Source organism: Mastacembelus armatus, chromosome 1, assembly GCF_900324485.2.
Source record: "Mastacembelus armatus chromosome 1, fMasArm1.2, whole genome shotgun sequence".
Taxonomy (NCBI): domain Eukaryota; kingdom Metazoa; phylum Chordata; class Actinopteri; order Synbranchiformes; family Mastacembelidae; genus Mastacembelus; species Mastacembelus armatus.
Genome location: NC_046633.1, coordinates 4,300,929 through 4,327,051, shown reverse-complemented (window position 1 = coordinate 4,327,051; position 26,123 = coordinate 4,300,929). Strand labels below are relative to the sequence as shown.

The window sequence follows — 26,123 nt, the reverse complement described above, 5'->3', positions numbered from 1 at the left end:
CCTACAATGCTGTTTTTGTCTTTTCTTACAAAGCACTAACATGACATGAGGGACTTGAATTAAAACAATTTCAAAAACAGTTTTAAAACAGTTTTAATTTTTATGGATCCTTGGGCAGCGCAGCAGACAGGGAGAGGTTTTCAATTCTCAAAGCAAACAATAGAATAAGAATGAATGAAGGACAAATTTGGTTTATTTAGTAGAAAAATACAGAAAATGTTTGTGTAGAAAAAAACAACTCACAAAGCAACATCAGGGAGAGTAGAGTAATCATAATCACTGTAGAAACATGGAGATCTCAGTCACCTAATCACACAGGCACAGCAGGAACTGCTCGCAGGCTTTTTCTCTTAATACTTTCTCACTCCACCTTCATGCTTTCAAGTTTGTCTGCTCAGTTGTCCATCGTCTCTTACAACCATTTTTACCTTTTCATCTGTCATCCCTCTTGTTGTCACCACCTCATTCCCTCCATCCATCCATCCACAGCCAGCGCTTTTAAAAACCATCAGGCATGTATTTTTTCCTTCACACATCCTCAAACATCATCCCCACTCGTCCCGTGGAAGAGGGCTTCACTCCTATTGGATGTCTTATTTTTCTCTTCCTCTCTCTTTATCTCTCCATTCTCTCTTCCCTGTGAGACTGTTATTGTGGCAGCAGGTGATAGTGGTCAGACTGGATAGCAGTACTGTGATGTGACTTTACTAATGCATTGTATGTGTTCTTGCATGAGACTTCCCTTTTGTGGCTGTGTGAGGTGCTTTGCTATCACAGGGCTATTTGAAATGCTGAAGAGTGTTCTCAGTGTGTCTGCACCAGCCTGTTTCAAGCTGCCACAGGGAGACTCTTCCTGCCATGATGGTGGTGCTGCTGTTGTTGTTTTGATGCCGTTTCTGCCACTGAATGCTCTCATTACGGCGCCGGATGGACGAATTAGCTTACATCTCTGCATGCTCACACTCACACTTACTCGTTCTCTTTCCTTAATTGTTGTTTTCCACTGAGACATCTTTAGAACCAAAACATCGAAGTCCTCAGGCTGATGTGGAGACACAAACATAGTCCACACACACACAGACATACACTTCCAAACACAGTCCTTAACATCTTCCCAGTGTTGTTGGTACCCCACCCACTTTGGTGCCTTTGATGTTCTGTTCCTGCGATACCCACAACCCCACAGGGCCTTGTCCCCTGTTGGGCCTGGCTCATTATTATACAAAAAGACACTTGAGCAGTTCTCCTGTCACCCGCTGAATTTCTAACTGGTCCTCTGTAGTCTCCTAGGCACTCAGTAAATAAAGTCTGGAGAAGGAGCTTGCAGGTAGATGTGTGAGTAGAAGCTGAATGACTTCTTCTTACTAATTATCAAACACCTCCTGTTAACTCATGTTAATAATAGGTTAGATCAATTAAAATCAGGAAAAATGATTGTTTTGTTGCAGTCTGTCTTTTTTAAATGTTAACCAATTTCCGACAGTGTGTAAGAGAGGGTACATTTAAACTATTAGTATCCTATAAGGCACCATGCAGCGGACTTGTTCAGCTAGTCCCTAACAAAGGCCTTGTGTTTGTTGGGCTGATTATAAGTGGCTCTGGAGTAGATTGTTTTCCAAATCGCTGCTTTAAATTGTTATATTTTTTAATGCTTTCACCCTCCACAGAGGAGAGATGCAGATAGTGTGGCAGTAAAAATACTTTGGTAGTGGAGACAATTAGGAAAGGTGTGAGATAATTGTTATTCAAGACAGAGTCTGATCTTCAAAGGCCACTGAAAGAGCAAAACATGTCTGTGAGAGGGGATGTTTCATGTGCCCAGTGGTGATTTCTGGCCGCTTGTGGTGCTGTAGAGCAATGTTCTGATGAGCAGCTCAGTCCTTCCAGCTTGCATTTTATTGTTACTGTGTTGCTGTAGACTAAGAGAAGAATCAAAAGAAGGTTTTGTAAGGAAGTAAATGCAGATAATCAGCGTGCTCTTTGGTGAGAAACCTTAAGGGGAAACACATTGGCACATTGTTGAAGGAAGAATTGAAAGATGACAGTCGGATGAACAAGTATTGCATGTATTTGCAATGTGTGAGCTCAGTGCACCTATAAAGAAAGGTTTTGCTGACTACCTCCACACAGAAACATATTGCCCTCAGCTACAGTTGTGCTGACAAGACTTTTGTAGTGATATTATGAGCTCAGCTGTATTGCTGTTTTATTAGCTAAATTACAAATGCCATGCTTGCATCCATTTACTTTAGTAATAAAATCACGTTCATATTGTGACAGTTTTAGCTGCTCAACACAAAAATGTGTTGAATTAAAATGAAAATATTATTTATGATGAATTGATGAGAATAAATATTTAAAAACCATTTTTGTGCCCACCTGTTCATGTGTGTCTGTGTGTGTTTGTGTCTGCAGGCTCAAGCCTTTCACATCGTACAGGTTTCGGATGTTGGCCACCAACGATGTAGGAGACAGCATCCCCAGTAAAGACACGGAGGCTGTTACAACCCTGCAGGATGGTGAGACACTGGGACACTGACAGGGCAGGCGGGGGAAGAAAGTCTGTTTTTCTCTTCCTCACTCTTTATCTCTGTTGTCTTTCCAGTGCCTGATGAGCCTCCAGTGATCCTCGCAGTGAAACCAACAACCACTACCTCAGTCCTGGTGCAGTGGAAGGTATTTTCGGACTTCTAACTCAACAGCAATCCCTGAGACTCATCTATAGTCCGTAATGTACACACAGACCTACACAGAACTCTTGAGTCCAGGTTAATCACTCGCTGGAAGAAGGAGTCCCCTGCAGATTTATTTAATGCATTGTTTGTATGTGTGATTGTTTTGCTTGTGTGTTTGAGGATGCAATTATCATTATTTATTGAATCAAGAAAGGTCAGAGGGCAGCACAAGACGATTGGGAGGAATGGAGGGAGGGACGCATGGTCAGTCTGGGGTGTAGAAGAGAAATGTTCTCACTGTTAATGAGGATATAACAGCAGGGGATGTGTTAGAAGGCAAGCATGAGCAACAACAGAGAAAAACAAAAGAAAGGAGTGTTATGGATAAACAGAGGTGGTTTTGAACAACAGTGACATCTGCGCAGACAGTAAAGACAGCCTAGCTCCTCAGCTGCTCATCACTCTTCCTCTTCTGTTTGGAAATGTCTTCTCTCGCTCCTTTTAGCCTTATGTCAAAGCAGAAGGAGGCAATGAAAATAAAGTCACCAGCAATTTCATCATCCTTTACAAGAGTGCCAAACCCACTGAAGCATCACTTTGTCTGTGTGGGTTAGAGCCAGACCAATCCACCAGCCCTTTAAAGTGGACATCACTGATAAAACCCCAGTCTGTTGGTGTCCTGTCAGTTACTTCGCTACACAGAGAAAATGAGCACTGTATTTTAGAGGTTCTTTGTGATTTGGGAAATGTGATGTCATAGTGTTTAAATGTGCCTGTGTGTGCTTGTTTACATGTCTCCAGCGTCCGAGTGACGACAGTATTAATGGGGTGTTGACTGGATACCGGCTGTACTACAGAGAGCTCCTGCTAAACAACTCCACTTTCACAGAAACAGAAGTCCAGACAACCAAAAACAACACAAGTCCCCTCATTACAAGTGAGTAATGATAATATAATAATGATGATAATGGCAGTGACCACTCGCTAAACCTCATTGCCCTCATTGATTCTATTGCTTTGCCTCTCAAACTTGGCACATATGCATGTTACAGTTCTGATGTTATTTTGATTCCTTCAAATTCTTCATCATTTTTGAAATTCTAGGTTCCTGTTGCACCCAGTGGTAGAAAAAACAAGGCTCACATTTATGGCTGAAATTACAACTCTCACTATAGCTAGTTACCAAACTAAGCTTACATTAGCACCATAAGTTCTCCTTTGTACTTTTTAATGGTTTCAGCTGATTGAAATGTGATGTTGCATAACCGATGATCCTTGTATATGTCATTGACATAAAGTAACGGCCATGTTCATGTTTTGCAATGCAGAGTTAGTCTTTGTATTATAGGTAAGTTGAGGAGGCTGTTATTTTTTTCCCTCTCTGGCTGCTTAGCCTGCATAACTATGACCACTCTACTTTGTATAGTTGAAGATGTGCTCCTCAGCCTCGGCCTCAGAAGTAATTCCTGATGACTAGTGCAAACTCTTTAAATGCTGAATATCACTCTTGCTTCATTCCTATTCACACTGCTTCACGAAATTAGGAAATCTGCTGTGCCTGGTTATTTGTTCGAAGCTATTGATTGGACAGTTGCTGTTTGGGAGCGTGGGGGTGGGCTTTATTTATGAATTACAATTTAACTGTTGATGGATGTACAGGTATGTACACTGACAAATGTGGCAGATGTTAGATTTAATTTCTGTGGACCAGTGATGTGTGTGGCCAAGATGAGAGATTAAGCAACTTATTTTCACTGGGTCACTGTTTTTTTTATTTATTTATTTATTTATTTTGTGGCCACCCATATTGTATTACAACATGGCAATAATCAAACCTTATTATGCACTGTGCAGCCTGGAGTACTTTAGAGTAGATGGAGTATCCGCTTCACTAGATTGACAGATGGTTAGTTCTGTGTTCATCCAATATCCACTGTCTGACAAGGGTATTGGTACATTAATGTCTTTTGGACATTTTTCTGTTAAATACTGTCATTTAAATGGCATTATAATTACAGTTTATTGTTAAACTTGAAGCATGTGTTGATGTGCTCTGCCTCCATCTTTCTCTCCCCGTTCTCAAGCCAAGAGCACCTTTAAGACCGTCAGCAGTGCCTCGCTAACAGAGTTCGAGTTAACACGTAAGTCATTTCAAATGGAAATGAGAAGTGAAGCTCCAGGGAATTTTGTTTTAGTTAGCTTAATGAGGAACTACTGTCAGGGATTTTTAAAAAATGCTGTTATTCTTTTATAGAGCTGAAGAGGTTCAAACGTTACCAGATTGTTATGACAAGCTACAACATCATGGGAGAGAGTCCACCCTCCACCCCAGTTGAGGTGTCTGTTGGAGAGGCAGGTAGGTGAAAACAGCAGGAAGCTGTCAGATTGGTTCCAGTATTAATATGTGATCTACATGTCTTGTTAATGAACACTGACATTTGTAGGATATAATTCCAGAAACATTTAGTTTGAAGTGAATTTGTCGATTGTTGCTGTGGAGCACAGAGCACCTTCCTGTTTTAATTTATATTTACTTCTCAATATAATCCTCACTCAAGGTTCACTTACTACCAATTTACAGAGCTTTCAGCAGTAACCCACTCTATCTGCTTAGTTAAACCAAATGATATGCTTATCACTTGGTCTAGTACGTGATACTTTGTATAGTTAGTAAGTGGTTGTAAGTGGATCTTAAGTTGTGGATTGTTTTGTCTCTGTTTTGTCTCGTGCTCTTGACATTTTCTAATTCGCTTCTCCTTCTTGCTTTGTCATGGCCACCCCTCCTGTCTTGATCTCATAGCCCCATGCGTGACATTGCCTTTGAGAGGCTCAGCAGGCTCTCTAATAGGGGGTGTGTGTGTGTGTGTGTGTGTGTGTGTGTGTAATGCTAAAGGGGTCTACGTGTGCATGCATGTGCACACATCTGAATGTCATGAAGAGCTGCACAAGGTCATGTATTTTGTAGTGATGGCCCGACCCCTGTTTAACTTTCACAGGAGCATCAAACCAGGACAGACAGGAGAGCAAATATATCTCACACACACACACACACACACACATACACACACTACCACGAAGCAGATTTGAACACTATGATAGTGATACCCACACATTTTTTCAATATCTCACACCCCCTCCATCAGACCTATGCTGCATTCTTATTCATGGTATGTGTAAGTGTGTGTGTGTGTGTGTGTGTGTAGAGTTTAGTAGGCTATCGCATGCAGAGAGAGCGGTGGATAAGTACGGGGAGCAGCAGGGGGAGGCAGAAAAGACTGGAGGGGGATGATGAAATGGGGTGATATGGTCTTTTCTCTACCCTCAGGTGCACAGTGCTGGATGTTCATGCATATGTGTGGTACAGTGGAGTAACAAGCTGTTGCCTTAGGCCTAGTCTAATTGTACGGGTTGAACATATATTCTGTACTTCCCACTTTAACACCAAGTTCAATATACAGTGACTCTGACATTTTTCCTCCTGCAGCTCCATCAGTGGCCCCCCAGTCCATCAAGGTGTCAGCTGTGTCTCCCTCCACACTGGAAGTGACATGGGATACACCCCCCGTGGAGACCCAGAACGGACTCATCCAAGGATATAAGGTGACAGAAAAACAAACATGTAGACACACAATGAGTTCCTCATTGCAGATACTTATGAGACAGAACTAAAACTGAACAGCATAGCACAGTTTATGTCTTTATTTAAAATGTTTCTGCTTTTGTCTTTGAGGGTTTTGTTCTGCTGCACCTTAAAGTATTCCATACACATGAGAGAAAGAAAGAGAATTAAGTTAGAGGAAGAGTCTGAATATCCTTTAATGGTTTCAGTATCACTCCTCTGCCTGTCTCTCCCCCTCAACTCCCCTGTCCCACCTCCTTGCTCTTAGTACTTCAAACACAAGGTTATCTGTCCTGCTTTAGACACATTGATTTTTGCAGGCGTAGAGGGGGGGGGGGAAGAAAGAAGGGAATGTAATATTTGCAGAGTGAAGGAATGAGATGAGCAAGTAATCCCTGTAGAATCCTGATTAGAGGAGAGGATCGAGGGAATGCGTTTAAACTACCAGAGATGGATGGACATGGGAGGGGAGTGTGAGGCACAGAGGGTTAAGGAGATTAAGACCAGAGAAATAGAGCAAAGAAAGAATGTTTAATGAATTTATAGGTTCTGACTTCTGTTAACACTCCTACTCTGTTAGATGAGCAGCACAGACGGCAGGTAGGACTGAATGTAAACTTCAGTGCAAGAGTATTTTTTGATAGTTGAAGTTTACGGAAAAGCCCTAGAGGACCTGTTAAACACACCGAGTGTGATGGCTAAGGGATAACAGGTAATACCGAACGATGCACCTGCTGTCAAGTAGAATCTCTCAAATACACCCGACGTAAAAGGTTCTATGTTACTAAATGTTATCCCGAGTAGCAACGATAAACCTTCTGTACAAATCAATCATTTGTGTTGCGATTTGTGTTGCAGTCCATAACTGCAGTTTTCTTTGTAATATCAAATGAATCTTTTTTAACCTTAATTCTTCCAGGTGCATGATCCCATCCTTCCCAAAATTGGTCAGTTATTTCTAATAGAAGCTCAGTCAACACATAAAAAAAACAGAAATAAGATCAAATATTTTATCCGGTGTGAAACAGCCATCCATGTGCAGGTTTTCATCACGGCTTAAATCAACTCTTTAACAAAAGAGAAATCCATTTTAGGTTCTTGATCTTATCAAATCAGATCAAAATCATGCTAATTCATGGCAACTTCAAATTGCTTTTTTAGCCTAATCCTGAAGGTCTACCACTCTCACCGAATACTAAAATAAATCCTTCAAACAACAGTAGAGTGGATTACAAAATGACCTAGACTTTTTACCAAAACATTAGAATAAAGCATCACAAAAGATATTTCCTTTTTTTTTTAAAAATAAAATATTTAAAATGGAAATACCCCTCTTCTGCAGAAGGTGCCAAATTTTGATTTTAAACTGAGCTAATGGATGACTTATTCTGTATCTCATTATTGTGAGAGCTTGCAGAACGACACAGATGGTTTAATGCTGCCCTCAAGTGCTACTTATAAGCTGCTACTTCCAAGTTTGGAAGTTTTAAATATAGCTCATGGTGCTTCGTAGTGCTTTGTATTAGGACTAATAACAAAATGGACCCTTTACCAAAAGTAGCTCTTGGCTGTTGTTTTAGTTTATAAACCAAACTGCACTGTGACTCTTTATGTTCTAGAAAATAAAACTGTTGGAAATACAGTATATAGCAGCTAAATTAAAAAATGTATAAATACATTACATACATAATCATTGTCTTTGCTATTGATTGCTGCCACAGATCTGATGATTAAAACATTATTTAAACTCCTGCTAAATATTGGCATTTAAATATCTAAAGATGTTTTCATATTTATTACCATCTGAAGTTACTTGGTGCATGGTAAATGTTGTCAAACTGCTGCATGTGGTTGTTGGCTGACATGACACTGGTGCCAAATCAGTCGTATCGCATCAATATCTGCCAGTTTCTCATTGTGCATTCATGTCACTGGTTCACTGCTGGTCCACAGATCGACCAACACATTGAAAACTGCCAGTTGACGGCTAGTTTGATGATCTAATTAGAGTTTGAATGAGCGTATGAGTCATATACTATGTGATTTGGTAGCTTGGTGGCAGATTGTTGTTGAATCTTTGTGGAGGAAACATGCTGAAAATGTGTTGTTCTTGCACAGCTTTGGAGAATATTTGTTTTTCAGTAAATTTGCACTTAAAGCCAAAACATTTCAAATTAAAGTGAAAATGAACCGCAATGAGAAGAACTGTAGCAGCTACGGCTTTTTTTCTCACTCTTAGATCTTTTGTATATACACTATGCTGTTTCTGATTCATCTCTAATGAATGAGACTCTGTAACCTTGTTGTATGTTGTACAGTGCGTGGGGGGAAAGTCAAGGTACTTCCTATGTAAAACCAGTCTAGTTCGCTGGACCCTTAGCTGTCGTTTACCACATTAAGGGCTAGAAACTGTTTCTTAGATTAGAGTTTGGATTAAACAAAATGGAGCAATTTGGGAAGGATTAGTTTTAAAGCAGTTGTCTATGTCAAAGCAATGACACCATCCATGCACTTTTGCAGTAACATTAGGAGAGATAGGCAAGCTGTTTTAATTCATCAGATTTTGTTACTGCTGTAAAATATCAAAAATATTCCTCTCATTATTAACAGGCTGTTTCATTAAAAGTATGTGACCTAGACTGTGATGTCACACAATTTCTGAAATAGTTTGTTTTCTCAAAGTCAGTTAAGTAACACATTTCTTAAAATCACCAGTTTTACAAAACTTAAGCAAGAATAATAACATTGGTCCAACTGAGGTGCCAAGAAGCCACAGAAACAATATTCCTGAATAACTAACAGAGTCTGAACTTTAGACCTGCTTCATCACAGCTTTGAATATGTTTTATATTGATATTTTGGCATCATTAAATTGTGACATTCACAAGCTTTACACTCCGGGGCTTTAATATTGATATTGATCTCACTGTACTGGGCATAACAATCTGGTGACCTTTGTTCTGTTTAAGCTTACAGAGGCCGGCTGAAATAGCCTGTGTGTCTTCATTACTGGCCCATGTCATGAAAGTTAATGGTCATGTCCATGATTATTATTTCATACTGAGGACGTGAAAAAGATACAAGAACACAGGCTGGGAGTGCCGTGTACTGTTGGGCTACACGCATGGCTTTTATTCTGCATTTTTGATTGGTCACTTGGATTGGTTAAAATGAGCAAATCCCATGTTATGTGATTGCAGATTTAAATCCTAGAGTATGTATGTATGAAGTTCAAAATATATGTGACAGAACCAAAACTCCTCTGCAGTCCTAATGTATTTTCACATAAAACAGAGAAGACAGTCACTGTGTATGTCTGGACCAGACCAATGGTGTGTTCACTAAGAAATAACACCTACTTTGCCCTTCTGTTAAACTGTCATTGCCTAAACAAATCTCTCTATAACCAACTTTCTCCACCTAGTAAAGCAGCATATGAACACTTGTATTTTATAAGGATCAATAAGGGACCCTCAGGAGCACAGGAGAGAAATAAATAATGCATATAGCTAGCAGGAATGAAGTGAATCGGAAGAACAGAGCCTGTGTTGTTGACAGTATTTGTTTTCCATATTGTAGATCCACTACTGGGAGAGGGACAAACAGAACCAGAGTGAGAAGGTGAAAGTGATTTTTGTTCCAGACACCTGTGTGCATCTTACCAACCTTTCCAGCTATACACCTTACCTGGTCACACTGACCGCCTTCAACACGGCTGGAGACGGACCGCCTAGCGACCCCCGTGGGGCCAGAACCATGCAGTCTGGTAAGGAGTCATAACAGTTGTCTTCTGTAAAAACAAAATGACCACGCTTCATATTATATTTCTTTTTCCTCTTGCTTTTATTGCAACTGTCATCCTTTATGTGCTGGCAGCTCCCAGCCAGCCCAGCTACCTGTCCTTCTCAGAGGTGACGGGTGGAAGTGTCAATGTGTCCTGGGGGGCTCCACTCACTCCCAACGGACAGCTGGAGGGATACAGGATCATCTACCAGCCCACAGCTCCTGTACAAGGTATGCACACACATGCACACACTGACAGAAAGAAGAGGAGGAGGTTGAGGAGGGCACTGACATTTCTGCTGAATTGTCTGTGTGAGTGCAGGAGTGAGTAAAGTTGTGACAGTGGACGTGAAGGGCAGCTGGCAGCGATGGCTGAAAGTTCGGGACCTGGTCAAAGGAGCAACATACACATTCAATGTTCAGGCTCTCACAGTCAGCTATGGACCACCCATACAGGCAAACATCACTGCCCAGTCTGTGCAAGGTAAGCACAGCTTGCATTATTGATGTGAAAAATATTTGATTTTGCAGTCACATTATGGACTTGGGCTGCAACTAGCTGGTATCTTCATTATTGATTATTCTGATGACTTTTCTCCATCAACCGATAAATTGCTCAGTATGTTAAAGGTAAATAAAACTGTCTGACAGACAGAACAAGACCCAAAGATTTTCAGTTTACAGTCACAGGAATCAGAGAAAAGCAGCAAACACTCACACTGAAACTAAGGATAATTGGCATTTTGCTTGAAAAGTGGCCACAGCACTTTGACAGAAATGATTCAGTGAGAATCATAATAGCAGCAGATTGACTACATAATTAATGAAGTCACTTTTAGGGTTAGACTTAGGGTTTAGGCTGCATTGATGCAGTGTTGGCAGAATGGGAGAAATTGGAAAACAGTCTTTATTCTAAACCCTCAGGAGTTTTCAGCTGTGATTCCAGTGTAGTTAACCCCAGTGTCAACCTGTAGTCACAGCAGATAAACAGCCTAGATGAACTATTTCTGTTGTGCTGAGCATCTGTATCAGTTTGTCACCAAACAGTACAAGCAGTAAATAGCTCCTATCTAATGACCTGAATTGATTGTGTTAGTGTTAATATAGGATTTGACACAGATTTAACTAACAGTTAAAAGTGCTCTCCATTAGTATGTTCAGATCGTATGCCATCGGAAAAACCCTTTTGCTTAATACTGGGATATAGAATGGAAAACATGGACTCTGTGTCCTCAGAAACATAGTATATTGCATATTCCTGTTTTTTATTTATCATTTGTATTTCTGTGTCCCGGCACATCACAGGTTCCCCTGGCTCACCTATGGAAATGTCCATCACCAAGACGTCCTCGTCTCTTAATATCCACTGGTCAGAGGGGGATGTTGGTGCAGCACCTGTGACTGGATATGTTATTGAGGCTCGTCCGTCAGGTAAGCTCGGACACAGGCGGACACACTGCTAAGTCAGTCCTAAGTTATTTGACATGCATCTATTCATCACATGCACTAATTTTTCCATTAATCAAAAGGAAGGTTAAGTGCTAACCTTCTTACAAGCTTACATAGCACAGCTCTCACCAGGTTCATCAACACCTGCTGGGCAAATCAAGTCAGCTGCAATTTTCTAATAAAGATTACCAGAGGGGTAATACAGGGAGGGAACACCTGAGAGAAACAGTTTGAACTCTCTGTTGTGGTTCAGTTCTGCTTTTGATAATAATGGTAATACCCTTTAATCAGCTGTAACAAGTCATCATAGTCATCACCGCAGTATCATTATCATCTTAAATGTAATTTGCCAATTCACTTAATTTATCATTTTTTTGAATGTCATCATATATTTGATAGGGACTAATCCTCAAATGGATTGCCCTCTCTTTTCTTTGCCTGCCCATCCATCAAACTATCTCTCCCGTGCTCTCTCTCTCTCTCTCTCTCTCTCTCTCTCTGCAGATGAAGGAGTATGGGATTCCTTCGTCAGATTCCTCCCACCCAGCAGCAGGTCTGTCTCAGTGCCTCTGGAGCGTCTGAGATCAGGGATCAGCTACGAGTTCAGAGTCATTGCTGTTAATCGCTATGGTTACGGACAGCCGAGTACACCCTCTGCTGCTCTTGCTGGTAAACACACACACACCGCTGGAGATCAGGTTAATGAACATACCCAGGGTGATCAGACTTGTCTGATTGGGTTTTGACTGCATTCTCAGTCTGCTGGATGCACTGCAGGAGGTTACTGTGGTTGTTATGTGTGTTTGTATGTGCTGCCATCTAGAGGTAGGGACTACAACTCTGCCTGTTTTGCAGGAGACAGCCTAACAACATGCCTCCAGCCTGACAACATGCATCATATTTTTCCCAATGTTAATTATCTGTCTAATTTTACAGAATAACCTGACCTGGTGGAAGAGATGTTGTAAATCATCTTACACAGTAGTTTTGTGAGCTTGGAGAATCATCCGTATAGGATTTATGATAGTAGAACAGTGTCTCTCAATTATAGTCAGCCTTCAAAAAGTCATTTACAGTCTGGTAGGAATGTTTCTGTTCCTGAGGGACAAACTACAGCATCAAGATGGACAACAGCAAAAGAAAAGTTGACATCTCCCTGATAAACGTTAATATCTCTGCCTGCAGCACTGTCGGAACGTCCTTTCTATGAGGAGTGGTGGTTCCTGCTGGTCATGGCTCTGGTGGGACTCATCCTCATTCTGGTCCTGGTCTTCACACTGTTGCTGCATGGACACAGCACTAAGTACAAGGCCTGTGGCACAGGTGTGTAATGCTGTTGTTCAGTGTCTAATGTAATGCTTTTCAGGGTTACCCATGTTATTTCATCCAGTGTGGCAGCCTGGAGATTTTTTTTTTTTGAGGATGGCATTTTTCTCTCTTCAGTCACATTTCTGTTGTTCCACTTACCTTCGACAAGCTGTAACCTCCACTGATCCGTTGCAATTTACTGCACTTTTTGTGATTCTGAGAAGTTGAGACATGAATCAACTCACTTGTACAGAGCAAAATTGCCTGTAACAGCCATGTTTCTGCAGCACCTCTGCCACCCATAAGTGGCCATTTGAGCGAGGAAAAGGTCACCCTAGTTCCTTCACTGGGATAATTCGGGACAAACAGAATCTGGAGGCATTTGAGTAAAAATGATTTGACTGCAGCTCCACTGTAACTTCTGTGCATTTTTGAATATAGCTCATTCATTTTTGATAGTAGCTGAGCCATTGCCAGTAGATTTAACACTTACAACTCTAAACTAAACTTATAAACCTGCTGTGGAATATCATTTAACGATTAAAGAGAGCAGCTGAAAGAGTTTAGAGACACACACATAAATGCCATGATACAAGCTAAAGTTTAGTTTCTAAGGCTTCATCCAGACTTCTAAGATTTCTCTCAAGCTTATCAGCAACTGAATGTATTACGGCTAATAAAAGCTCCACAATTTACACATGAGATATATAACGGTTTGTTTAATTCTATATCAGTTACTTAACTAAAGTTCTCTTCAGTCTAGATTCACTGCTCCACTGTGAAATGCCACAGGAGTAAGTGCTAACTCTGATATTCACTATGACTTCAGATACACATGCCTGGGCTGCTCTTTTATATCTGATATATTTGAGAGCTCAGCAGTCCTTGAGCTGGAGGATCAGAGTCTTCGAGGGAAGGATACTCACAAACATGGACTGAAGGACACACTTCCTCCTCATTATGACAAAACACTGTTAGTTTGTGTGGTCTGTTGCCCAGATATTAATCTAAAGCTTAACTCCTTCATGTTCAGGCTTTTCTTTCTGTTTTCCTTTTAGTTTCTTCTCCTCACAGGCCTCCAGTTCTCAGCTGTGAGCATAGCAGCCACTTTCTAAGTGTGTCTGCCTGTAATAGAGTTATCCCTAACAAGCACAGGTTACATCAGGACAGCTGCCATGAAAACTTCAGTGCAACCTCTGGGCAGTGGGGTGATCAAACAGAGTGGGGGGGGGTGCAGTAGTAGGGGAGAGAGGCAGAGCAGGCAGGGTGACTGCACAGACATGAGAGAAGAGTGAAAAGGATGTGACCTTAAATCATCCAGAGCACTTTGGTGTGTTCAAATCATATTTCTCCCAATTTAAAACATGGCAACGTTTCCTTTATTGTTCCATTTTTATGGTTATTTGTGGGTAAATTATGAAGGTTTTCTCTGCGGTTATTGCCCGAGTGCCTAATTTGCATCCTAGATTCATTTGCTTCTTATTCTCAATCCTGAGAGGTAGGTGAACGCACAATAAACAAACAGGATATTGCACATAAAGTTAGTGTACAGAAAAAGCAAGAATTATAGAAAAAATTCTCAGGGGCCATCTCATATGAACTGCTTTGAATTTGTAGTATTTATTTGAATTGATTCCATATGATTCCTGTTCCTTGTTCCCCCAGGGAAGCACATGTCCACAGCAGAGGAGTCTGTAACTCTGGACAATGGAGGATTCACGGCTCTGGAGCTCAACAGCCGAACACTCAACACCAAGAACTCCTTTTTGAAAAAGAATGGGACCAGGTCAGCACTCCCTCTCACACCTTCTTGGATTTCTTCAAGTTAATTTGTCGATGTGACACTGATTGTTAGTGTGTGTGTGTGTGTGTGTGTGTGTGTGTGTGTGTGTGTGTGTGTGTGTGTGTGTGTGTGTGTGTGTGTGTGTGCGTGCGTGCGTGCGTGCGTGCGTGCTCACAGGTCTCCTCCCAGGCCCAGTCCAGGCGGTCTGCACTACTCTGATGAGGACATCTGTAACAACTACAATGGAGCAGTGCACACTGAGAGCACCACACTCACTGAGAAACCCACTGAGGTCTCAGAGTCAGAGGTCCGTCCCTCTCTGTTCCTCTCTCTCTCTCTCACTGACTGTCTGTCCCTCAGATTTAAAGCTAATTAAGTGGTGGGAATTATTGAGAGACTCTACTGAGCATACATTTTAAAATTTGGACACTCAAATAAGATGATGGACAGTAAATGTAGTACACTATATGTCTATAATATATAATCTGACCCCTACTGTGTGTGGTTGTGTTTGTCTCCAGTTAACAGACAGTGACTATGAGGATGAGCAGCCAAAGCATTCCTTCGTCAACCACTACATGAGCGACCCCACCTACTACAACTCCTGGAAGCGGCAACCCAAAGGCCTTAAAGGAATGGGCACTCCTTTCAGCTACGAGGAATGTGCCACTGCAGACACAGAGCCCTATTACCAAACCGTGGTCACCCAGCACAACACAGGCGGCACGTACACACCCACAGGGCAGCCTGTGCACACACATGTCAACCCCAACACCAACCCGCCAGGGTCACGCACCCCAGTGACGGGATTCTCCTCATTTGTTTGACTCTAAAGACAAAATCTGCACAAATTGGTATCCACACACAAACACAAACTGAAGGAGGGGGCCGGTGTGTGTTTGGACTACAGGAGGAAGAGCCAGAGGCTTTGGAGGAAAGGGGAGGAGGAGACGAGGACATGAGGAGACGTGGGACAGACTCCCCCAAAGAATTAAACCTACACTTCTCACTCGCCTTCTCCCCTCGTTCACAAAGATCCTCACTGTGTCGACGAGCATCTGTGCTCTCCTACTCTTTTATGCCTCTGTGTCACTGTGCTTACACACAGTTACTGTTCTCGTTTCCACACACACATTCACGCTGGCGGCACCAACAAATATTGCTACCTGTTCCAGACTCTCCAGCGAGAGCTCAGAGCTCAGTGAGTCGGTTTGTGTAAATGTCGAGGACGGAATTCAACCTCGAACTGGTGGAATTTCTGCACAACGCTTCTTCTCTGTTTTCTGTATTTACACTCAAGTGCACAAATACACACACAAACTCTCTGATGCGCCATTTCAGCAAGTCCCACTGGGAGAGAGCAACTTCAAGGATGAGGAGAATTATTAAGACGGCACTGGAGGGAGCAGCTTTTGTTGACAGACTAGTTCTTGTACACAAACGTGAGGCTGTCAACTTTAAAAGACCACCACACAGAGGAAAAGAAAAAATAACAGTTGATAATCACTGTGTTTGAACTTGAGAAACAGACAGTGAGTGTGGGTTCTTCAGCACTTAAGGCGTTCTCAGCGAGATGTTGGTGGGGCTTCAGATTGAAATATATGAATACATTTTTATAACCGTCTACTGCCTGTTGTCAATGCTCCTTATACCGCAGCCTCCCAAGCCATACTGCTTGCACTGAGCCAAATCCCACACATTTCATCTTTATTTGGTTTTCATTTTTATAAGTTTGTGTGTGTGTGTGTGTGTGTGTGTGTGTGTGTGTGTGTGTGTGTGTGAGTCTGTTCAGGCATGATGTGTGTGCATACACGCATGTGGGCATAAATGGTTCTATGCTCAGTTTAGAAGCCTGTTCATCAGTTTCTGTTGTTCACTGCTCAGCGAAGTGTGCCATTGTACCTATGTTTGTATTTTTAAGATGGATTTTGTACAGGGAAACCCTTTTTACTTGTGTGTTGTTGTACGTGGTTCTGCGATGTTTGTGCACCAGAGAGAGTTCACAGCTACACTGATGGTTTTAACAGGAAAAGTGTAACAGGAATCATTAAAAAAATAAATCCATGTTAATGAGATTACAGGATGTTTTAGAGAATCATTCTTGTTCAGACTGATCGTGGTTGAACTTTGACCCATACGGCCTCACTATCTGGACTCCAGCAGTCAGGCTGACACATATGTAACTTGTACTTCTCTTTAAGTGCAAATGAAAATCATCTGTAAGTTTTTGCTTGTGTATAATTTATAGATTCTTCAACCAGCCCCCCAGCAGCTGCCCTCACTCTGTCATGCTTGTTTTGCCTCTCATACACTGTGTGAATAAATGGTTCTTCTTTAACAAAGTGTCTGTGTGGTCTGATTTAGTGCTGGGACGCTGAGTCTATGCCTCTTCCTCGACATTACATACATATAAGCTGTGCCTTAACATGTTTGCACTATGTTAACCTAAAATAACCCTGAAAGAAATTGATTCCGGCAGGTAATTGAAGTGATAAACAGACATGTAAGAGATCATTATTTAGCAGAGGAAAAGTGCAATACTTAGAGTTGTGGCATACAAACTGGAATACAGTGGTGGAGGAAGCAGTGGTGTCCTTTAAGTAGAAATACCAACTAAGAATCAGAAGGTCATGAGATAATTAATTGGAGAGGGACAAACAGTTTTTATAAACAAATCTTGATAATTTACCCGATAATGTTACTGAGTTTAGAGCCACTGGGCTTTAAATATGACAAAGGGTCCTAAAAACACTTCAGGCTTCAGGCTCTTACAATAAACAAACCCCTGCTTTGACTTTTAACACCTAATTGTACATATTCATATGTAAAATCCTAATCTGAAATGAGCTATGAAGTGCAACGTTTTGGCTTGTTCACCCAAATTACACATGGTGTGTAGCTGCATAGATAACTTGGGTTTCATTTGTCTAAGTTTCTAAATATATTTTTTTTAACTTCCTGCCTCCATCCAAATACGAATTTTGATGAATGATAATTTATTTGTGGTGCTTAAAAATGATCCTGTAAAGTTTGCAGCATTTATCACTGCTCAAAAGGTGAATTTCATTCACTTACTTAGAATTTAGGGGTTTTTTGTGTAAAATATGTAGTATATGATAAATCAAGAATATCTCATTAAAAACACATTGTTTACAGTGCACTGAAGCACTACAATAGTGATCTGAGCCGTTCACGATAGATGTGACATGAAAATAAACTCTAGTTCCACACAGGGCTCATCCCAATTCCTGATAAATACTTTATATGTTGCTTCAGGGCCTCTAATAACTGACACACTAATTAGCATAGCAATCATTAACAGTAATGAAAGTCATCAGTGCAACTGTAATGAAATGGGATGTCATAATTTTATATAAATCATATCTCATTATTTTCATTCTCCCTAATTAAACCTGATGAGACCACTAAGAACAATCGTGTGGGATGTTACCAAGAGGAGAGAAATGAGAATTACCCTTCAGTTGCTGATGTGATGTGAAATTTATTGTTTGTGGGAGAAAGGCAATAATTCTAGTTAAAGACTAATGTCCAGATAAAACAAGCCCTTTAAGATAAGATAAACCTTTAGTCCCACAGTGTGGAAATTTAAGTAGTAACTTGACTCTAAATCTACTTTTCTTTAGTTCATAAACTGTATATTACTTTTATTACAATCAAATGGTAATGGTCCCAGCCTGAAGTGGGTTTTGCAATTAGTTTCTAGGTCAAAAAAACTGATTTATCTATCTTTAAAATTAATACTTAATCACTTCATTGATGATGAGAGGAAACTGTCATGACTGAAAAAGGCACAGGCCCATGGGCTTCACCTGCTAAATGTCACTGAAAGAAAAAAAACAGTCAACCATCATGGGCGCAGAAGAACTAGAAACCTATGCAAATCAGACAACAACCAGAAAAAACACAAATATGCAAAACAGCTAAAAATAGACGCAAAGAGAGACTACAGACCACCAGAACAAAAACCAAGAAGCAGCTAAAAGTAAATAGGTCTGTGCAGCAGATACGATCAACAAGAAAGAAAGACACAGGCGTCGCAGTGGTTTGTGTCTCTTGTGTCCAGGGGCCTGTTTTTTTTCAGATGAGTCTGTTCCCATCAGTCTGTGTATCTGCAGTCTGAGCTCTGGGCGCTGTCGTGTGTCGCCCAGGCAGCAGGGGGCGCTGTGGCGGCGGTGAAACAGACCCTGCGGAGCTGCTGTGGTGTCCGGAAGAAAGACTATCAGCATGGCGGATATATTTTTACTTCATTCTTTGTTTTTCGCTAAATGTTGTGGTGTAGTATCGCAGCAGTAGCCACCACACACCCGCCCTGCGGCGCCGCACTGAGCCGTGGCCGCAGACAGACGGGATCCGCAGCTCTGTCACCGTCGGTCCGCGCACGTCGTGACTTGTTTGGTTTGGTGAGTTTTCGTCTCCTCCTCCTCGATTATTGCTTCATGCTCAGTTCAAAACGCCTTCTTTCCTCTGCAGCTGTATCTGTGCATGTTCCCCGTGTGTCAGCGGTCGAGGGTGGACGGGCTCCCCGTGAGACGTGTCCGGTCCAAACGCGTTCACAGTGTCTGGAGTTGTAGTTAGTTCTCAAATACTGATTTGATTCTTTTCATATTAAAGTTCATGGTGTTTTTGTTTCATTTCGTTAAACGCAGGGACCCTGCAGCGCCTGCCCCTGAAACATCTGCATCATTAATCCCTGAGGGCCCCCAGGCCCCCACTGCCACTGACAGGGCCCCCAATGCCACTGACATGGCCCCCAGGCCCCCACTGCCACTGACAGGGCCCCCAAGCCCCCACTGCCACTGACAGGGCCCCCAGGCCCCCAATGCCACTGACATGGCCCCCACTGCCACTGACAGGGCCCCCAGGCACCCACTGCCACTGACAGGGCCCCCAGGCACGCACTGCCACTGACAGGGCCCCACTAGTTACAGCCTCAGTAGGTCGGCCTGTCCTAAATGTGTGGTGGTATTAAAAGTATTTTCCCTCATTTCGATGTGTGGCTTTGTGCAAAAACATCCTGATCACACAGACACACAAACGGATAAATAATAACTTGTTTATCTTCCAAAAATCAAAGTCTGCTCATTTACATTCAGCTGCATCTTTGAGGTTGTGTAAAGTACAAATACAAAATGTCAGAAGCAAATATTGGACATGGTTTTTGAGTCTGTAAAAATGTTCTTGCTTGTTTGAGGTGGAGGAGTTTTGATTGTTGATAATGACACTGTGTAAATAATAATATCCCAGTATCCACTACACTTGCACAAATGCTGGAATGAGAGGCTGCTCAAAACTAATGATCTGACTTTCTTATCTATTAATTAACTTTATACAAAGTTTTGGCAGCAACATAGAAAAATCCTGAATCAGTGAAAAACGCCGTCAGTTTTTAACCTCTGAAACCTTGATTTTGTAGTTTCCTTTAGCTGCTTGGGATTGGTAGATTCTGATAATTATAAAAATGAAGCATTTTTTTTAACAGTCAGATTTAAAACGATGTTCTCACCCAGTAAATCGGATTTGGGAACTGTAGACATATTTATTGATTAAATAGGAAAAGAGTTGTGGAGTTTGAAAAATAAAAATATAGATTAGCAGGCAGAGTGGGTGTAACAAAAAGGTGCCATTAAGTTGCATTATGGGAAATGTAGGATATGGTATTTTTGTCCAGTGATCGTTTAGGCACTAAAAGTTTGGATATCTGTCTCTGTTGCATTAGTTATGAATGTTCTGCCATTTACAATGGAGTGGAAAATTGATCAACTATATTTGTCACATATTGATGTCCAGTGTCGTCAATGTCCTTATTTTCGGTTTTAAAATGGATGAGTCAGTGCAACAAAAAGAAATGACATACCCAGACTCAAACTAACGTTTTGTTTTTTTTTCTCCAGTTTTTTCTTCGGCTAACCAGACTGGAATGAAACATCAGGAGCCTGGACACAGACTGAAGAGGGTGACATCTTAATTCAGAGACTCTTACTTGAGTCAATAAAGAAATAAAATTAGCCTTGGTGGAAAAAACCACACACCACTAACCATGGGTGACGTGACTGTGGAAGTAGATGAGGTGGTGATGAAACAGGAGAAACAGGAGCCATTGCCAGAGCCACTCCTGATAATCCTGTCCCCACCACCACCTTTCTTACCTGTCCCTAGTCAACCAGCCATGCTTTGGCATAAGTGGCTTAGAGCTTTTGAACACTACGTTGAAGCGCTTGGTGAAAACGAACTTGTCGACTCCACTAAGCGTGCTCTTTTACAGAACTGCCTTGGTCTGGAGGGGCAGCATGTCTTCACAACACTGATCCAGGGTGAAACCACATACGCAGCAGCCATCTCAGTGCTGACAGATTACTTTGCCTCAGATCCCAACACCCAGATGTACCGCCTTAAATTTCACCAGAGGGGTCAGATGCCTGGAGAGACTGTAGATCAGTTTGTGTCTGCTTTGGAAGAACTGTTGAGGCCTTGCAACTATGGAAACTTACAAGATAAACTTATCTTGGATCACCTGATTGACAAAACAAACTGCCCACAACTCAAGGAGAAGCTTCTGTTAAAGAGGGAAACTGTGACCTTGGCCACAGCGTTGGTTATTGGCAAAGAGGTAGAATCTACATTAGATGAATCAGAGCTATTTGATTTTCATGAGGTCAGTGTGGATATTGGAGATGATTCTGACCCACCTGTTCACAGAAAGGCTAAAAGAGGGCGTCCTCGCCGTGGGGAGAAAAGGACAAAAACAAAACCACAATCAACTAAAATCTCAACATCATCCAGCTACAAAGACAACTACTATTACAGCAATGATAAGATGTATTACAGTGATAATGATGAAGATAGGAGTGCTGTGGAGACTAATCCTGCTCGAACCAGAAATAAAGTGGAAGATTATGATGAAGACTTTGCCGTCTCTTCGACCAACCTAAAAGGCCCCTACTGTCCTATCTGTATTAACAGATGCTTTAGAGATGCAAACAAACTCGCCAGACACATGAGGACACACACAAAGGAGAAACCGTTCACCTGCCCTGTCTGCACTGTGACCTTCAGCCAGTCGTACCACCTGACACGACACCTTAGGAACCAGCATGGTGCAGGCCAACATGTCTGCTCTACCTGCGGGAAAAGTTTAGAGAGCTTTGCAGAGCTTAAAAATCACAAGAGAACACACATGTCACAAGTCCTGTCATGTCCTGACTGTCCAAAAAATTTCACTAACACTGATTCTTTTTTTTGTCACCTCACTTCACACAGCAAATATCATGCTACACAAACTGAGGAGCAGAGTCTCCAGGAAACTGATGAGGTGGAAAACCAAGATCTGAATAAATCAAGTAAGAAGGACGAAGAGAGTGATGATTGTAATGAAATTGTTGCTGAAGATAATGCTGACTCAGGTAATGATAATTGTCAGGATAAAGGACCTGATGTTGATGTTAAAACAAAAGACACAGATGGAGCTAAATCTCAAGATGGAGGCAGTAAAAAACAAAAAGTTCCCTCTAAGACTAAAATAAAAGGACATTTCTGTCCCATTTGTGTTGGCAGAGGATTCAGAGGACCAAACAAACTCGCCAGACACATGAGGACACACACTAAAGAAAAACCTTTCACCTGCCCAATCTGTGCTTTGACCTTCAGCCAGTCCTATCACATGACCCGGCACCTGAGGAATCAGCACAGTCTGGGCCAGTACCTCTGCTCCAAATGTGGGAAAAGTTTAAGTACCTGGCTGGAACTGAAAGCTCACAAGAAGACTCATGCAGATGAAGGCCTGACATGTCTGGCATGTGATAAACAGTTCAAGGAGAAGTCTGCACTTGCAAATCATCTTAAATTACACAAGAAAGTTGATTCTAATCCTCGAAGCCTTGTCTGTGGCGATTGTGGCAAAGTATTTGGTCGAATGTATCATTTGAAAAGACACATAGTGACCCACCGCAAAGCAACAAACAGCGAGTGTTACACATGCCCTGATTGTCAGAGGAACTTCGCCTTCCCAGAAGATCTAAACAAACATCTGCAAATTCATGTGAAAGAAAACAATGGCACTTGCCCAAAATGCAATGAAACCTTCAACAGTCCAGAAGAACTAGAGTCTCACATGGGGGTTCATGAAAAGTCTTACACCTGCAGCACCTGTGGGAAGAAGTTTAAGGTTGAATATGCGCTGAAGAAACACGAGCAAGGCCACCAAGATGAACAGTATTATTGTTCGTTGTGTCGCAAACACTTCAGCAAGCTCTCTCATTACAAGAGGCACGTAATGGTCCACAACAGGAGGGAATCCAGGTGTCCACACTGTGACAGTGTCTTTCTACAGTTAACAGCTTTGAAATATCACCTGAGGACTCATATCGAAGAAAGGCCCTACCAGTGCACCTGTTGTATTGAGACCTTTAAGGAGAAGGAGGATCTGGAGCAGCACTGCCTCAAACACAGGAAGTTCAAGAAGGAGAGGCCGTACTCGTGCACACGGTGTGATTACGCTTTCTCCACGCTGATGGAGCTGACAGAACACATGAGCTCACACGAGGGAGAGCAGCCGTTGAACTGCCCCATCTGCGGCAGGACTTTCCTGAACAAGAACAAGCTGGACAAGCACCTGAGCATCCACACCGGTGAGAGACCTCACCTCTGCTCCATCTGTGGCAACGGTTTCCCCTCCGCCGCCAGCCTCAAGTTACACATCCACATTCACACCGATGAGAAACCCTTCCAGTGCTCCCAGTGCAGCAAGAGCTTCAGATCATCTAGCGGGCTACGTCTGCACAGCAGGCAGCACATGGAGGTGCGGCCCACTTACAAGTGTCCCGAGTGTGGCAGGACTTACGGTCGTATGACGGAGCTGAAGATGCACCAGAGGTATCACACAGGGGATAAACCGTACATGTGCACCTGCTGCAACAAACGCTTTATTAGCAAAGACAAACTGAATGTCCACATGAGGATACACACAGGGGAGAGACCATATTCCTGCCCTCACTGTGGACAGACATTTACACAGACTGGGGACAGAAACAGACACATCAGCAAATATCACTAAGTAGATATTGTAGCAACATAACTCCACTGAAGCTTTGGTTTTGCTTTTCAGTTATCATACCAGTGTTTTATGTTTGTATTGGTCTAAAGCATTAAGATTCAACTGTGAGTCTGATTTTTGTCACGTTATTTAAAAAAGAATAAAAGACCAAAATAAGTTGAAAGGTTAAGTTTGGCATATTCAGGCTACCATGAACACTAAGCTATCATAAAAGTTGCGATTATGTTAATGTTTGGATTATTAAAAAAATTAAACTAAAATCCAGAATACAGCCTTAAAATCACCAATGAAGTGGTTTTTGATCAATATCTCTGTCATACATGGATAATATTTTTGTTAGGGCGTGGGATGATTTAGTCTGAGTTATATTCTACAAAAGCCCTTGTTAAATAATTCAGGCATTTCAAATGTTGAATGTCTAAACACTAACAGCCATGAATTAATTTTGCATAAATAACTGCAATGTGCTTATGTTGTCAAACGTTACCAAATGATGAGAAAACAAGCAAAACCACTGTGCTAGTGTCAAATATTTTTCTGTGTAGTAACTGTTCTTTTGTGTTCTTGTTTTAATGTTTTCTGCAAGTGTCATACCTGGACTTCAAGAAATCACTACATCACAGTACATATAAACTTCTCTATTAAGGTTTATTGTTTTGAGCTCATCTCTCTCACCTCTCTGTCTTTCAAGCATCCTAGTTTTAACAAATCTCATACTGGTGACTGATGTATGAATTCTTTACATCTGGTCTTTCTAAGGTCTGCAGTCATTTACAGGCTGATTAGGGACGTGGGCCTCTCACACAAAGATGATGACACTAAGATATTTGAAAGATTATGTTTCGGTATTTCAATTCTACCTACTATCACAATTTTTCTGTTTATGTTGCCTTTTTTAATTAATTTTTGTTTATGCATCTCTATAATCAAATGTTTTGTAACTGTGTTTAGAAAGGACCCATAAAAATAAAGCTAGTATTAGTACATGTAAAGAGGTTGTGCTCTGACAAATGAGAAACAGTTGTGTGAGAAGTTAATTTAATGAATGAGTATAAACCCCCAAAAGTGTATTTACTATGCTGTTACTCAGAACCATGTGGCTGAGTGCCTTGACACTAAATGATCTTTTCTCAAAGTGTATTGTCACTTGGGGCTATTTCATTACAAAACAGGATTAAATCCAATCAAATGAGCTTTAAAGTCAAAGTTAAATTACACATGATTGAATACAACAAGCATAACATTTCTTAAGTGATCAATAGACACGATGGAAGAATTAATGGGTTAAGCCTGATAGATGTGCCACATAGACGAGAAAAGAGTGTCTCACAGGTTTACCCTTTGGTTCTGCCATGCAGGTAAATGTTTTATAGCTGCAACAACTAAAAGAAAAGAAAAGTTCTGACAATGAATCAATAATGGAATGAAAGCAGAAGCAGTGAAAGCAAACTGTCCACATAAGGGTGCTGTGGGGACATATAATGAAATCAACAGCAGCAAGAAACAGGCAACAAAACAAAATGTTCGCTAACCGAATTAAATTAAAAGACAGAAGAAAAGTAATCATAGCCATGACCATGGTCTCAATGGAGATATATGTGGGAAATCAAGGTAAAAGTAAATAAGTATATACATGTGTGCATAAGCAAATGCAAAGTGTTTCTATGGACTGTTCTGACCTGAAAATCTATGTAATATGTAATAATGGTAGTGAGATGGTAGTCAGTCTGTGGTCTCATAAATTGAATGTAAATGTTACAGTTGAATAAGATACAGGTCTGTGTGACAAGCTACATGACCAACTTCACAAAGGACACTTTGATATGTCACAGACGTCAATTTATTATGGCTGAATTATAGCTGCTTCAGTGTTGGGCTCCTGTTAATGTGCATGCTGGCTCACTGTCATGACTTACTGCAACACTTGAATAGAGCTGAACCATTAATATCAACACCTTTTCTTTTCCTACTATGACAAACTTTGCTGTAGGAGCAGACTAGGGCATAAAATCAATTCTGGAGTTTGACCACACACAGCCCAACACAACAGGCACGTGAGCACAGTGCTGTCCCAGTCAGGGTTGTCTCAATACCTGTATTGTACCCACTTCACCTTATTCGTAAAACTATACTATACACACCAATAGATCAGTGTTGTACCATCACACATCAAGTATTATACCACATACAAATTATGTCACATTGATACTGTGATTTATATGGAATATATTTCTTGGCTTCTTGTTGAACTCTCACTCAGAAAGCCTGATGTACTGGTATAGCCTCATTGTGAATAAACACATATGAATAAATTAAATATTTTGAAAGTGATTACTGGACAATGTGTGTGTGTATATATAACTATATATATATATAACTTGACTTTCCCAACTCACCTCTTTCAGGATAAAGAAAGTAATACCAGCATCGCCAGAG

At 41.4% G+C, this 26,123-nt stretch overlaps 2 protein-coding genes across 3 annotated transcripts in view; both read left to right on the top strand.

The window, feature by feature from the left end:
• The window catches only part of LOC113128200 (protein sidekick-1), a 204,195-nt gene extending 187,307 nt beyond the window's left edge, over positions 1-16,888 (top strand). The window contains exons 33-47 of the mRNA XM_026303327.1: positions 2,416-2,519; positions 2,606-2,676; positions 3,477-3,612; positions 4,760-4,816; positions 4,930-5,031; positions 6,160-6,275; positions 9,874-10,060; positions 10,171-10,308; positions 10,400-10,561; positions 11,383-11,508; positions 12,031-12,195; positions 12,712-12,849; positions 14,500-14,620; positions 14,795-14,924; positions 15,139-16,888. Coding sequence (XP_026159112.1) covers positions 2,416-2,519; positions 2,606-2,676; positions 3,477-3,612; positions 4,760-4,816; positions 4,930-5,031; positions 6,160-6,275; positions 9,874-10,060; positions 10,171-10,308; positions 10,400-10,561; positions 11,383-11,508; positions 12,031-12,195; positions 12,712-12,849; positions 14,500-14,620; positions 14,795-14,924; positions 15,139-15,444 — 2,059 coding nt within the window. The 3' untranslated portion in view covers positions 15,445-16,888. The remainder of the gene's footprint in view (positions 1-2,415; positions 2,520-2,605; positions 2,677-3,476; positions 3,613-4,759; positions 4,817-4,929; positions 5,032-6,159; positions 6,276-9,873; positions 10,061-10,170; positions 10,309-10,399; positions 10,562-11,382; positions 11,509-12,030; positions 12,196-12,711; positions 12,850-14,499; positions 14,621-14,794; positions 14,925-15,138) is intronic.
• A 1,778-nt stretch (positions 16,889-18,666) lies between these two features.
• LOC113127829 (zinc finger protein 14-like) lies at positions 18,667-24,822 on the top strand. 2 transcript variants are annotated; one of them, XM_026302675.2, is made up of 2 exons: positions 18,667-19,038; positions 20,530-24,822. In XM_026302675.2, the coding sequence occupies exon 2, from the start codon at positions 20,676-20,678 to the stop codon at positions 23,685-23,687; it is 3,012 nt and encodes a 1,003-aa protein (XP_026158460.1). In that variant the 5' UTR covers positions 18,667-19,038; positions 20,530-20,675; the 3' UTR covers positions 23,688-24,822. The 2 variants fall into 2 exon arrangements, with proteins under 2 accessions (XP_026158460.1, XP_033181280.1); XM_033325389.1 differs by lacking the exon at positions 18,667-19,038 and adding an exon at positions 19,118-19,202.
• The last annotated feature ends 1,301 nt before the right edge of the window (positions 24,823-26,123 follow it).

Coding starts and splice junctions, on each gene's coding strand:
- LOC113127829 (XM_026302675.2), top strand. CDS start 20,676: ATGGGTGACGTGACTGTGGAAGTAGATGAGGTGGTGATGAAACAGGAG.